At 41.1% G+C, this 14,385-nt stretch overlaps 1 protein-coding gene and 1 non-coding gene across 2 annotated transcripts; both read right to left on the bottom strand.

Annotated features, from left to right (window-relative positions):
* Positions 1–8,293: 8,293 nt before the first annotated feature.
* Positions 8,294–8,383, bottom strand: TRNAM-CAU. The gene is given in 2 exon segments: positions 8,294–8,329; positions 8,346–8,383. It is a non-coding gene; the product is annotated as a tRNA-Met (tRNA).
* Positions 8,384–9,677: 1,294 nt separating this feature from the next.
* LOC102708265 (transcription factor PHYTOCHROME INTERACTING FACTOR-LIKE 13-like) lies at positions 9,678–13,648 on the bottom strand. The gene is made up of 9 exons (XM_015839038.2): positions 13,576–13,648; positions 13,389–13,486; positions 12,774–13,284; positions 12,587–12,685; positions 12,442–12,507; positions 12,014–12,079; positions 11,597–11,890; positions 11,401–11,524; positions 9,678–10,583 (listed from the first exon to the last, which is right to left on the bottom strand). The coding sequence occupies exons 2-8, from the start codon at positions 13,439–13,441 to the stop codon at positions 11,417–11,419; spliced, it is 1,197 nt and encodes a 398-aa protein (XP_015694524.2). The 5' UTR covers positions 13,442–13,486; positions 13,576–13,648; the 3' UTR covers positions 9,678–10,583; positions 11,401–11,416.
* Between the last annotated feature and the right edge of the window lie 737 nt (positions 13,649–14,385).

Here is a 14,385-nt window from a genome sequence, read left to right as displayed (position 1 = left end):
TAAATGGACTGGAGGTTTGCCTTTTTTTCTACCACTACAAGAATCCATAATTTTCTTTAAAAATTGTGAAAACCTCCATAAATGTCATCGTAGTTTGAGATTTTTTCCCCTATAAGTTGATTTGTGCAAGTACCCTCCTAATTCACTTTGGTCTGAGATTGCCCCCTACCCGCACTGCTCAAATATTCTTGTGGTTCTAATTTTTTTGCGCGTTTTATATGACCTACTGCATCTTATGGTTGACGTGGTTAACAAGTCTACTACATCAGTTGATCTCATCTAGTAATTAATTGTTGCTTCTATTGCTACGGGAGCTAGATGTGGTTGTCACGTATGTGGAGTTGCTCTTACGGTGATGTTCAAACACTCAATCTCTATAATGCTGCAGTGCACTCATCAAGCTCATATTCAATGTGATGTCTAGTTTCACTATCCATGAGCGTGCTTGACTTGTGAACCTGTTGTTCAGCTATTACACCAACATAGAGATCATCCTCATCAACCAGCCAACGCCAAAGTAGGAGTTGCATATAGCTCACTTACACCAAGCTCGTCAAGAACGACCATCACCATCTCATGTTTGTTGGCAAGTCTTTACTCTTGCCGATAAATACAAAACGGTTTAACATGTACAATCTGCTAATCCAATCCATACTACACCGACTTCTATAGGTTTAACTGGGTTCCTACTGGAAACTGTCTCAAACCGTGGATAAATAGGCATGACCAAAAAAGTATGTGAGCATTAGCGATATGGGGCAATCTCAAACAAAAGTGAATTAGGAGGGGTATTTGCAATAAATCAATTTATAGTGGGGAATCTCAAAGTAAAAGTGATATTTGGAGATGTTTTGAAATTTTCTCATGTAGAAATAACCTTCATCCATTTTTCCAGAAAAAAACCATCGAGCTCTTTTTTATCAAGAATATATATATCGTACATGTTGCCCTTGAAGTGGCTTGACTAGGTATGTGTATCATATCGCCCTTCCATAGGGTGACACTAGCCCATGTCGCCCTAGTGTCACCCATTAGACGAACGTCACATCTATATTTTTGAGAAAAGATACCATGGTTTATTATTGCAAAATGGAGGGAAAATGTGTTATTTTAAAACAGTCCGTCTAGTGTGTGTAACACCATCTAATCTTTACCCATTGTCTATCTTCCTTCCTCCTGTTGTGTGTCTTCAAATCATTCCCTAACTACTCCACAATCCGGAGAAAATTGCTATTTCGCCATCATTAAAAAAGGGCTTCGCCGAAAGGCCTTCCCGAATTTAGGATTCACTAAAGTTCTACTCTCAACTGGGTCATTTGCGCTAAAATGCAATTTTCACCCTTTTCAACAAAATTATTTGATTTCTCCTTTTTCCACATGGCTAGACCAAAATGCCCCTTATATCGATTGAACAAGCCACATCACTCTGATCCTCATCTTGATAAGGCTCATGCCTCCTAGTCGGGTGTTCTCACATCACTCTCCACATCACATCTAGCTCTTCTATGGTCATAGTGCTCTGGCACCAACTGTCACTTGGAAAAGGACTAGTACAAGTGTGCAAAATGGCCTGCCACCATCACCAGCTCAACCCATCATCACTTGCAATGGCACCGGCAGGGAGGGAATGGCATGAGCTATGGGCTGGGAAGGGTGGAGTGAAGGAGCTATTGCGAGGAGGACGGCTGCAATGAGGAGAAGCAGGCATTGCTCGAGACGAGGAGGGCAAGGCATCGACTGGCAGGAAGAATGTTGCATATGGTGGAGGACAAGACGTGGGACGTCATGGATGACCACCACATTGTGGAAAGCAAGGGAGCTTTCTCATGGCTGCTTGCGACTTGCGAGCTTAGCTCGCTCTATGCAAGATCGATCCCCTATCCTATTTCATGAAGGGATCCTAGGAAAACTGTGTCAATTCAGCATACCAAATATACAAGAAATCACATAAAGTATCAAAAATGGCATTTTAGCGTGTTGTCCCCGATCAGAGTGGCATTTTAGTGAATCCTAAATTAGGGATGTTATTTTAGCGAAACCCCTTTCGATGATGGTAGAAGAGCAATTTTCTCCACAATCCATGTCCCTTTGACCTTATTACCCTTGTGTCATATCACACCTCTCCCATGGCCTTGGTCTGCAAACCTCCACTACCGCTTACCATTACAACATCTTCAACAACATGACAAAATGACATTCCAAGCCAAAATTTCACAATGTTAGTAAACAAATACAAGCTCCACTAGACTTGCGAACAAGATTGCCAAATCCCTCCCCTCACTGGCCAAACATGAAGAGCCATTTTGTTTTGCAACCATGGTCTCCACCACTCTTTCAAACCTTTTCATGTATATCCCAAACTCCTCACCTTGATGTCATCGTAAAGCGGCCTCACCAGGACGCTACCTACCTCCCCACCATCTTTCGGGCCACAGTAATCGTCGTCTCCTCCCACTTTTATCTGCTTCCCCTAACTTCTGATCATTGTCGCCACCGCCATCTACCTCCAGCACCATCTCTACTGCCCCCCGCATCGCCTCTCCTAGCCTCCAAATGTCGTGGTCACTGTCGTCTGCCTCTAGGACCACCTCCACCGGCATCCATCAACACCACTGCTAGCCTCTAGCATCGGCAGTGGCTTGGCCTCCGGTTGGTGGAGTGGGTGTGTGGAGAGAGAAATGGTGGGGAAGGGAAAGGCATAGAATGGAGAAGAAGTGTATCTAGAGCCTAGCATATTGGAGAGGTTGTTGGTCCAATAAGAAAAAAATGACTATCCAATTTCTTAATAGTTGGCTAGATAGAGATTTTGAGAGACAAAAATAGACATTATATTGGAGATGCTATAATATGGCAACTTGCTATATATGGAGGATACACTAACGGTACTACCGTTGTCAGTATCATTGAAAAGTCACCAAAGAATATGATGTTCGGTTGGTGACTACGTACAGTTTATCATAACTTTAGCAAGCAATTACTATCGACTTTGTCTAGTGTTTGTTTTATTGCCATACTTTTTTGGTTTTCTGACCCCGTTAATTACATATCTTTGCTTTTAAAAAATGCCTAACTTATTGCTAAGGATTTCTAGCCACATAAATTGTGGCATGCCACAACTTAGCTATAAAAGTTTGTCAAATTGAAGCAAGCTTCCAAACTGGCCTGAAAAGCACAATTTGTGTGCAGATAAAAACTGGTTCAATCAACTAGCATTTAACTCGAAAGAAGTACACTTATCATGTCGACTTATGCGTAACAAAACAATATTTACTGAACAGATCTGAAAAACAGTATGATAAAAAACCAGTAAAGCCCAAGTTGCTAAAAAAATATAGCCATTGTTAAGGATGTGTTCTCAGTTACTACACCGCCTGGGAATATTTTGAGTGACGATACATCGACGACGGTCCGGTTAATGCATGGTGTTGAAATGTTCCGTGTCCAAGACATAAAGCGACAAGATTCTTATCAGGCTAGAGCTTGACCCTCTCTGCCATGTCAAACAAACGAATAAAAAGTAAATAGGGTAGCAGCAGTAATAATTGAATGTCAAAAAAAAAAAAAAGAAAGAAAGAAGAAGAAGAGTAGTAGCTAGCACATGGATGCATGGCCATGGAGGAAGAGGTGAAACAAATCAAAACAATGGCTAGCTTGACTCACACAGGCCTGGCCCACATCTGTACTGCACAGGGGAATCCTACTTGCTTCCAAACACCCAGTGACAAAGCCCAGTCCGGAAAGCCAGCTCTTTGCAATACAGGGCAGAGAGAGAGAGAGAGAGAGAGATGAAATGCAATGCAATGCAATGCAATGCAAGAATGCAACTACTCCTATATGCAAACATCCACACAAAAAAGTTGGAAAATGTTCCCAATGGCCAGTGCATGCTCTATGTTAGGTTTAACATGCATTTCAATTTGATGTGATGCATGCTGTGCAGGGCACTGTGTAGTATAATATATGTATGTATGTATGTAGGTATGTACAAACTAAATATACAATATTACAAGACACTACTCAGGAAGAGCAAAATTAAGAGGCTCTTTTGACATGTACAGTGCCAGCTGTGGCTCTTCCTGTGGCTGCATAGTTCACCCCCCTTCCACTTTATTCCATCTTGCAATGATGTGCATGTGTTTGTCTGTGGCTCACAGTCTTACACACCATGCATGTGCATGGAGCCATGGAGAAGCCCTATAGCTAGGGTTTAGGTGAAACTTGAAGGCCGAGGGATAATTAACCATGCATGCAAATTATACTAATTAGTTAGTGCAGTCACAAGTGTACATTGGATGTGGGCACATGCAATTAGGGCACTCTGAGTCTGTCTTAGGGTTTTGATAAATTGGAGGCTTTTCTATATGGAATAAAATATATATATTAGTTGCATATGTTGGCACTGACTATGAAGAGAGGCAGTGGGCTAGTGGCTGTATATAAGTAGGGATAGACCTCCCTTCTCATCATGCAAACATGCACCATTTCACACACAGAGCTACTAGCACAACCACAGCACCATGCTCCATCCATCCATCCATCTCTTCTAGCTAGCCATGGCCAACCTTGCTGCATCCTCTTCACATCCACTGTGAAAGGGAGAAACTAAAGAAAGGGTGAAGAAGTAGTTCTAAGAGAGATTTACATACACAAAGATACAGTAGATATATAGATGTTCATGGCGTCCAAAAGCATTCCAAGAGAGATATATATATATACATGGTTAGCTAGTTTGGGTGTGGCAATGGTGGCAATATTTGGAGAAGATATATGCAAGTGTGTGTGTTTGGGTGGAAGAAGAAGGAGGTGATGAAAAGGTAGGGAATATGCCTGGCTCCCTGTATGCCGCTCGCATGGCTGCCAACCCACCATGAAAGAGAGCTTTCGTTGTTGGCCGCTGCGGACGGCGTGCGAGGTGCCAAGCATGGCCCTCTTCCCTTCTCTCTCTCTGCATTTCTGTTCTATCTCTCGCATGTTTAATTAGCTTCAATTCATCCTGAAAATATTTCTTCTGTTAGCATATCATTCTGACTGACATGAATATAATAACTAGTTACTTCTACGTGCATGTGTATATCAAGCTAGCTAATCAGTACTAAACATATATGAGCATGACTATATATGTGTGTGTATATATGCATCTCTGTTTTTTTGCTGACAATAGTTTATGAAAATCAGAATCAAGATCGTGGTGTGATATTATATAACGAATTTGTTCAGCTCTGAAAACTTGCTGCAGCTCGAGCTAGTAAAGTACAAGCGATCTTGCCTTCATTCGGAGAGTTTAATTCCATTCCATTCCTCTGATGAAGAAAGGTGGTGGCTGCCGCCGGAGAACCTGAAGGCGTGGTGTCGCCGGAGCACGGACTCCGCAGAGAGGTTGTCATACGGGAGCCAGAGCTAGCTGCATGAGATTGTAATAATACAATTTAAACTTAGTGAGGGGTCTATGTGAAAATAATGCACGTAGCTTAAAATCACGTACAGTTCAATTATTCGATATGCACCCTACATAAGTTTTTCTATTTAAAAAAGGAGCCCTTCACATGGGGTGCTAATTAATTAACTTGAGCTGTCGATCTGTTAAAACCGTTTGATCATGCGTGTGCATTCACTCCAGCCTTTCGATCTGGATACGCTGCACAAAATACTATAGAAACGGCCTTTGCAGTGTACTGGAGTGTTTCCTCCAGTTCAATGCTTGCCTCGATCAGTAGCACATCCAGTTCACAGTATCTGTACTTGGACCTACAAGAAATTCAGGGAGAAGAAGAAGAAAATGTTGTGCATTCTTCCATGCATGGACTGAATCAGAATAGTGCATGATCCTTAATTAGAGTTTAATTAGAGCATTAAGAAAAGCAATTGTGGAGGTAGGATTTGTGCATTTCATTAACTGAGTAATGTTTTTTTTTCATTAAGAGTTGTTGTGTTCAGAGTTTAATTCTGCACTTCATTTTTCATTCTATACAAAGATGGGTGTCAAATTCCTTTGGCCTCGCCTAAAAGGATCAGTGATGCATGCTCTAATTTGATATTTCGAGTAAATTACTTCCGAAGTGTTCAAACTAATCCAACAGAAGTCATTTTCAGACGAGATGAAATTCGTGAACCTGGGTTTAAACTTCAAATTATTAACCAGCCAATCTTTTTTAGATAAATGGATTAGATTAAACCTAGCCTCTACAACTTTATGGTGGAGTGCACAGCCAAACAAGTCAAGAGTACATAAGACTCTCCAGTTACATGAGGAATAGATAACCAAGCCAATCTATTGCGTGTATTGTTCAGATGCTCAGAAAGGGAAAAAACTTACCTGACAGATCCTTTTCGGCAAATGAAAGATGCACTTTGTTAGAGCAAGTTCAATAGTATAACCAACTACTAGTTTCAATTCATCTATAGTCAATCTAATAGTCAATTTATACAAAACATCAACACATGATCCTACGTGTCATACACACATTTTGTCTTGGAGCCCGTGTACAGCTGACTACAAATTAGTAGTCCACCTTTATTTTTCTCTTCTCTCTTGTCTCTTTAAAATATGCTTAGCTGGCTTATAGCCTGCTATTGTACCTGCTCTTACTATCTGTTCTGATAACAAAGGGGCAAAGGCCCTTCTGGTTTGATAACCTTAAGATGCTTCAGTATGGACTGGAAAATCTCCATGTTGACCTCTGAATATTTGATAAACTGAAGAAAAGATGTTCCGTATTCAGGTTACAGGTTCCCATTTAGAAAGAAACTAAGGCAACATTGGAACGATCCTGACTCCTGAAAATCTAGTGCAACATTTCCTGAGATATACACATGAAACTGCAAACAACTCAACTTTATAGTATAATCTTACAAATACTGCAAGAAGCAGCTAGCACATATGAATTGCTTGCAACCAGCAAACATTGGGGAAAGAAAGGGTCCAAATGCACAGTAGCACTACAAGAAAAAAGGCATATAAACCTTTTGGAATAACAGTAGATTGTTGCAGTCCCTTCACATCCCTTATATTCTGTATATGAGCGTGTCAACTAATTAATCTTAATACCTAGCTGCTGGGAGAGGCTGCCAGTTGCCTGAATTTCTCTGTCCAATACTCCAATTGCAGGTCAAGAACAGTGCATCTTGTGATGCTCCTAACAACAACATGATTACTGAGTTGCGATATCGTGTTAAGAATGATGTTTCCTGAATAACTTTATTGATACCTGAAGAATGCTCAGTGGGTGCCCTTTCATGTGTCAAGGAATAACTCTCCTTATATTACTAGTTGTATAGACAGTTCGCACAATATGTTATCTGTCAAGGAAGAACTTACTAGGTTACTAGTTGTATAGACAGTTAGCACCATATATTATCTAGAGTGAAGTGCACCAGCCGTTTCTAAATTTGTATGCACGTGTCATCTAGATCCCTGAACTCTCAAAATGAATTTTTGGATCCCCGAACTTGTCCGGGGGTGTCATATAGGTCCAAACGAGTTTCAACCCGTTCCATCCGCTGATGTGGTATGTCACGGTGGCGCCTACGTGATGTTGGTGCCATATGGGTCTCACATGTCAGTTTCTCTTTCTCCTTCTTATTATTTTCTCTCCCTTCTCGTAGGCGCCACCATGACATGCCACGTCAGTGGATGGAGCGGGTCAAAGCCAGTTTGGATGTACATGACAACCCCAGACAAGTTCGGGAACCCAAAACTATATTTTGAGAGTTCAGGGACCTAGATGATACATACATACAAGTTTAGGGACCACTGGTGCACTTCGCTCTGCTATCTATCAAAGAGCAACTATTTACTGATGTTAACAGATAAAAGTAATACTGATGCGGGCAGTATATGTCAGCAGTACTAAAAAGATCAGAGTAGCAGCAGCAAACCGCTGTACTCCCTGCATTCCTTCTCGTTACTAGCTGACCATCACTTCTCGTGGAAATTTTTTATTAAATAAACCTTTTAATCGTGATACTAGAATGCCATGGCTTAAAACTTTTTAATTTAGGTCACATCTAGATTACTACCAAGCAAAAGCTCTATTTCTATTTGATTAGTCAATGTCTTTCTTAACCTGACTGAAGAGATTACAGAACCTTCAACAGTGAAGCTGAAGAGGAACCTCCAATTTATCCAACAGAGATGTATGCTGCACGACAGGGGGAAAAAAACTAAACAAATGAGATGACCTCCTTTGAAATGGAGTAACTTTGGTGGATTTTCATACGAATTGAGTTAATTCGTGCTAAATTCATGTGAAAATAAACATGTTTGCAATGGGTTTAAATAATAAATAAAAAACGTTGGGGTGAGAGAGGCTCGAACTCTCGACCTCAGGATAACTCACGATAATAGCTATGAGACCTACGCGCTAGCCAACTGCGCCACCACCCCAATTGCTTGAAGTGGAAAATTATATTCTTTTTTCATTGGAAAAGTTAATACTAAGAAGTTATACGTATTGATAATGCATGCTGCCATAGATAAAAATACATAACCTTTATTAATTATAAAGTGATGGTTTTAAATTTATTAATAATTAAATTTAAAAGATTGATGATCAAGTTATCAAATATTTAAAACTGGAGCTAGTAATTCACCATTAACTGTTGAATCTATGTTGGATCATTCGCTTTATTTAAAAGTTACATAATTACTATCTTTTGTTTATGATTTGGTGTATCACTAAAGGTATTTAAATATGACTTTTTATATTTATAATTTTTTGAATAAGATGATACTCAAACACATGCTAAAAAAATAACAGATCATCTATTAAAAAAAGTGGGGAGTATTTTGCAAGGCTCGTTCCATTCATCACCGTTTAAAACAGTCTGTGCATTTGTGTAATGTGTTCACGTTTAAAAACATCAATGGGGTGATTGCTTCGTTTTTTTTATGAAAAAGAAAAATCAAACGGTATATTTGCAAATGAAAAATAATTTACGAATAAAACTTTTATATACGTATTTTTAGCTATCTAAAAGCTATTGCTGGAAAATAAACCTCGGTAAAAAAGACCTTAAAATCAACTTTAAATTTAAAATTAAAAATTCAAATTTTGGTTTATAAACGTAATCAAAAGCGAAAAGACGAGTATGCTAAAGCGATCTGATAATGAAAGATTTGGGATGCAGAGAGATCCACGTATTAATTGTGGCTGCGGTATGTGTTCAATTATCAGTTTCGTTCATGTACTGTTGAACATATATACAATGCTAACATACTGACCGCTTGTCGTATAAAGTACATCTTTTGACAAAAAGTGATATGTTTATGTCAATCTTGATGTGCCATTTTTTCCCCAACAATATACTCTACAGCAACTTTAGGACGAGAACCAAATCTCAACGTATAAATGCGGACCAAAAGCTCAGATCTTAATTGATAGTGACTGAAATGGACTCACTAATTACTTTAAGTAGTGATTTTATTTAGATAATGGGTAAAGCCCAGCCTATACACCAACAAACAAGGATGCACACGCCATATACATATATACTTTAAGTAGTGATTAATGAAGCACATCACTGTCCTGATTAACTAACTACCAAGCAACGGTACACCACTATCATCACATTATTAATACAGGAAGAAGGCACCCATTTTCACCATCAGACATTGCAATTTGTAAATTACCACATTAACATGTGCAAGTATGAAGAAGAAAAGGATGTGTTACCAGATGTGCAACAGTGCAAGGTCCAAATCATAATTATGGAGATTGATCAGATACTGTTATTATAGCTGTACAAAGAAATGCAATATCATATTTGCTGTACTCTGTCTAACTGCTCAATTGGGCAGGGAATTCTACTAGTTACAACTTGCAAGTAATACAGTCAAGATCATGAGAAAGGCAAAAGCAACGGCGATTTGGCAATGAGTACCGATTCCCAGGGGATACAGATGTGGTAGCTCTTGGTTCAGGAGCAAAATTTCTGCCGATGTCTGCGCATTTCTAATGATCTTGATGTGCCACATATCTGAATTGCACATGGTTCAGTCTACCTATGTTCTCTTTCTGCTTCTAACCATGTGCAATCTTGAAGAGCAGATGGCCATGTTTATCAGCTCATCCAGTAGCAACCAAAATCATTAGATGCATGTTCCTGAGGCATACAGGGGTGTAACATCAGCAAAAAGAAGAGTGAAATTGCCACTGTTGTATTCTTGTGCCGCTGTTGCGATGCCGGCTCGAGTTGGATCCACAGCCACAAGAACCAGGATTGTTGCCGGGCAATGTCATCTCCATAAGTGTAGCATCATAAGAAGCATCTTCCTGTTGTCTTGCTTTTCTATGCAAAGGGATCCTCCAGTTCATCTCCCATGGACCAAAAAATCCTTCCAGAAACAGAAAGCTGATGTTGATCACTATACTCTTCAGATAAGAATAGCATCGGGATCGATCTCGGGGGTACACGTGTTGACTTCTGAGTGGTGTCCCAAAGCTTCAGACTTGCATGACAATCCCCTGGCCTCACAGGCTCACAGCACAGCACACAGACTGCATCTTGGAATCAAATCATTCTTGTAGGACCAGTTGTTCTGGTTTCCTTTGTTCATCTCCCTTTAGTTGCTTGCATTTTGGTCACTGCACAACAAACAAGTCAATGATGATAAAGACAAGGTAAGGAACAAAACATTGCTTCATCACAAGTATTCTATTGCTTGTTGGGAATGCCTGTGAATTTTATATTCTGAAAGAAGTATTCTGGCGATGCTAGATGGCACTGGCACTTCACATGTCTGATTTTCCCTGACATCTTCAGTAATGCTTAAGATGGTCAATCTAAACTTATCAGCTATGCACCTATCTGTTACCGATCGTGTTAAGAAAGGATTGGTTGTTGAGATATTAAGGATAGCATCAGAGAGGCAACAACTTGCTCAAGATTCAGTGCTACTTGTAGTGCTAGTATTTTGCTAGTTTCTGAGCCCTCATGCAAAGTACCTGTACATTCTTATCATGTCCATATCATGAAAGCGATGCTCAATCCAATTGTTTGCGAACTAGCCCACTGTATTTTCTAATCTGACAAAATAGTCTACTGAATGTAACAACGAAAGAACGAAATGGATGCACAACCGAGCCAGAGATCATCTATTATTGATGGGATAGGTTGATAGGATTACAAGATGCCAAGGCAGAACTAAGTGTCAAAAACTGATCCATCAGATGATGGTATTAGATCAAATAACGACAAACCATGAGGTTCATTGCACAAATTAGTACAGTTAAACCCTGAGCGTTAAAAAGAATAATAACACTTCTGACAAAAAAAAAGAATGATACCTCGCAATCCCTGATTTATAACCTAATATTGTTGTTCATATGCATTTATGGGGAAGGTTCAAGTACATGTCCATGTTACATTTAAGTTTGGAAATATCAAGAACTGTGTACTGACCATCGAAGCATCTTGCTTATGTTACGGTCCCGTCAGACGAAGATGGAATGCCAGTGCTAGAGAGTAACTGCTGAATCTCATTTTGTTCTGCAGCTTGAGATCCAAAGGGAAATAGACCTTGCACCTGCGGCGATACCGTCATATAACTGAATTGGAACTATGGAAAATTAGCAGTTTTGAAATGCCTGATAATAACCTGAGGTGTTGCTGTTAGTGTATGATTACGGTGAAGAAAGGGATTTCGTGGCACACGGCTGTGATTGTCATTCTGCATCTCGTTTGGAACACTGGGTGAATTCATAGATGGAGATGGGATCTGAGGCATCTCGTTTGGCGGAGGATTGTTCATGTAACTCGTTGCTCTCTGCAGCTGATTCAGGCCTTGCGCCGCAGGCATGCATGCTGTATTCAAGCTCATCCCCATCGGCGGCATCAGCTGGTGAGCACCGGGTAACATCACCGGTGCAATCCCGGTAGTCATCCACATGATCTGAACACACAACACAGACAGTCTCGCAATCAAGTACCAAAATTGATTGATCAAGAAGGTTTTGCAATGCTATTGCTGTGCATGAACGTGGAGAAAGAGAAATGGAGAAGTGTGATTTCAAACCTGAACTTGCATTTGCAGGGATTTCAGGTACTCAATTGCTTCATCAAGTATCGATGCTTTGTCGGTCTGAAGAATAAAAAAAACAACTGGAATCATCAAATGTGCAACGAAATTCAACCATGCCAATAACATTGTACTGTGTTCTTTAACCTAGATTTTTATCAGATCTTTGCTTAGCATTTAGGCACACGTTTCCCGAATTACTAATCGGTATATTTTTTACAAAAAGTTTTTATATAGAAGTGCATCCTCTTATCTTTCCAAAATAGATTTTTAACTTTGTAGTAACTAAATTCATCGTTTATAATATTAAATAGATATCACAAAAATCAAATAATCTTTCATCTTTCCTCTAAAAACTGAAAAGAACATGGCCCGCAGGATAACAAAACAAAGTTGAGTGTTTTTTTTTCTGAAAAATAGTTTACCTTGTTGCAATGAGGCACCAGTTCTTGCAATGCTTTCAACCTTTCATTGATCCTATCCCTTCTTCTCTGAAGAAAGAAGCAGCACACAGAAAATGAAGAACACTCGCCTTACTGCAGATAGTGTCATCTCAAGTTCAGGCCTTACCCGCTCCGACAGGTTGTGCACCTCGGCGGCGCGAGTCCGGCGCTTCGTCGCCGGCCTCTTCGACGGCGGGGTCTCGCCGACGGCCTCGAAGTCGGTTTCCTGCAAGTTCATTTCGAACAAATTTAATCCAAATTTAAGAAGGCTTGAGACCTATTGATGATGGCGTCAGCAGGAAGACGACGACGACCTCGCTGCGGCTGTCCAGCTCGTCCCTCCCCCGCTTGAACAGCGAACAGCTCCCCGACCCGCCCGACGACGACGCGCCGGCGCGCGCGTCGGGCTGCGGCCGCGGCGCGCCGTCGTCGATGTTGTCGTCCGCAGGGAGCGCCGGCGTCGTCACCACGTTGCTGCCGCAGATGCTCAGCCGGCCGGCCTCGTCGAGACGGCTCGACACGCCGTCGCTCCTGGCCGGCGGCAGCGGCGGCGTGAGCGCGAGCGCGGCAGCCGCTCCCCTGCCCCCGTGCCCGTCGACATTGGCGAAGCTGTGCCAGAACTGCGAGTACAGGTCCCTGTCCATGCCCAGCGTGTCGCCGCCGCCCCCGCCGCAGTCCGGGAACCACACGGCCGTCTCCTCGCCCGTGACGCCGCTGCTGCCAGCCGCCTGAACGACGCCGCCGGACGATCGCTGGTGCGTCTGCTGCGCGTGCGCGACGACGGCCCCGTCCTGCCACAGCAGCTCCACCAGCTCGCCGTCCGGGCTGCACCACGCAAGCGAACGAAACAAAAGCTTCAGTTTTTTTTTTAACAGCAAACAAGAAATCGAATGATCCATCAGAAGAGATTTCAAGAGAATCTTGATTACAGCAAGGGCCTCTTCCATGTCGTCATCGCCGGCCTTGCACCCTCGCCGTCCATGGTGCCTCGCAACCGCAAAATCCTCTCTGACGGGCTCTCGTTGCACTGAAGATTCAGAAAGAGCAAGAGGATGGAACAAGAAGCAGTGATTGAACTAGTGAGCATGTCATCGATCGAAGAGAGCTAGTACTAACCTTGTTGCTTCCTTCCTGCACTGCAGAGGTGGGATCTTTGGGAATGGAGAATGGAACTGGAAGAAGAGTTGGGCTCGAATTCCTGCGGAAATTAAAGCAGAAGAGATATAGTATAGGCCTAAAAAGTATTCTCAAAACACATTTTCCAAAAACATCACATTAAAATTTTAGACATCTAAATAGAGTATTAAATATATATAAACATTAAAACTAAATATACAGTAGAATCTTTTGAGCTTAATTAGTATATGATTAATTATAAGTGGTACAGTAACTCATATGTACTAATGGTGAATTAATTAGGCTCTCTTCGATCTGTAATTTATTTTATAATTAAGCTGCGAATGTATCTATAATCCGACGACGCGATGGTTTTATAAAATATTTTGCAAAAAACTGAACCCAGCCATAGGCAGATAGGGAGTGAGGGAGACGTGTCTGGCATTTGTATGGAAGAGAGGATCGGTTGACGAACCGTCGGATATTTTGGACGTCACGTACGTACTGTTTTTTAGGTCAATCTTTTACTTCTTTATAGAGAAAATATATTCGTAAACGAGAGATAATTTGTGTAAAAAAAATGATGGTGTGTAGAGAGGGTGAGAGGAGAGAAGGGAAAGAATAAATCCTTTTTATTTATTACGTTGCGCTAGTAAGAATTACTAATACTGTTTTGGTTTCACCGTGCTAACAGCTTACTACCATGTGGTGAGATTACATTTATTTCTTATATCACGTGAATTAATAACATATCGCGGATGATTTAAACTGAGTTTAATAACACAGCCAATTGCTTGATATAAATACAGA

Source organism: Oryza brachyantha, chromosome 7 (genome assembly GCF_000231095.2).
Source record: "Oryza brachyantha chromosome 7, ObraRS2, whole genome shotgun sequence".
Taxonomy (NCBI): Eukaryota; Viridiplantae; Streptophyta; class Magnoliopsida; order Poales; family Poaceae; genus Oryza; species Oryza brachyantha.
This window is presented reverse-complemented; position numbering and strand designations above follow the sequence as displayed.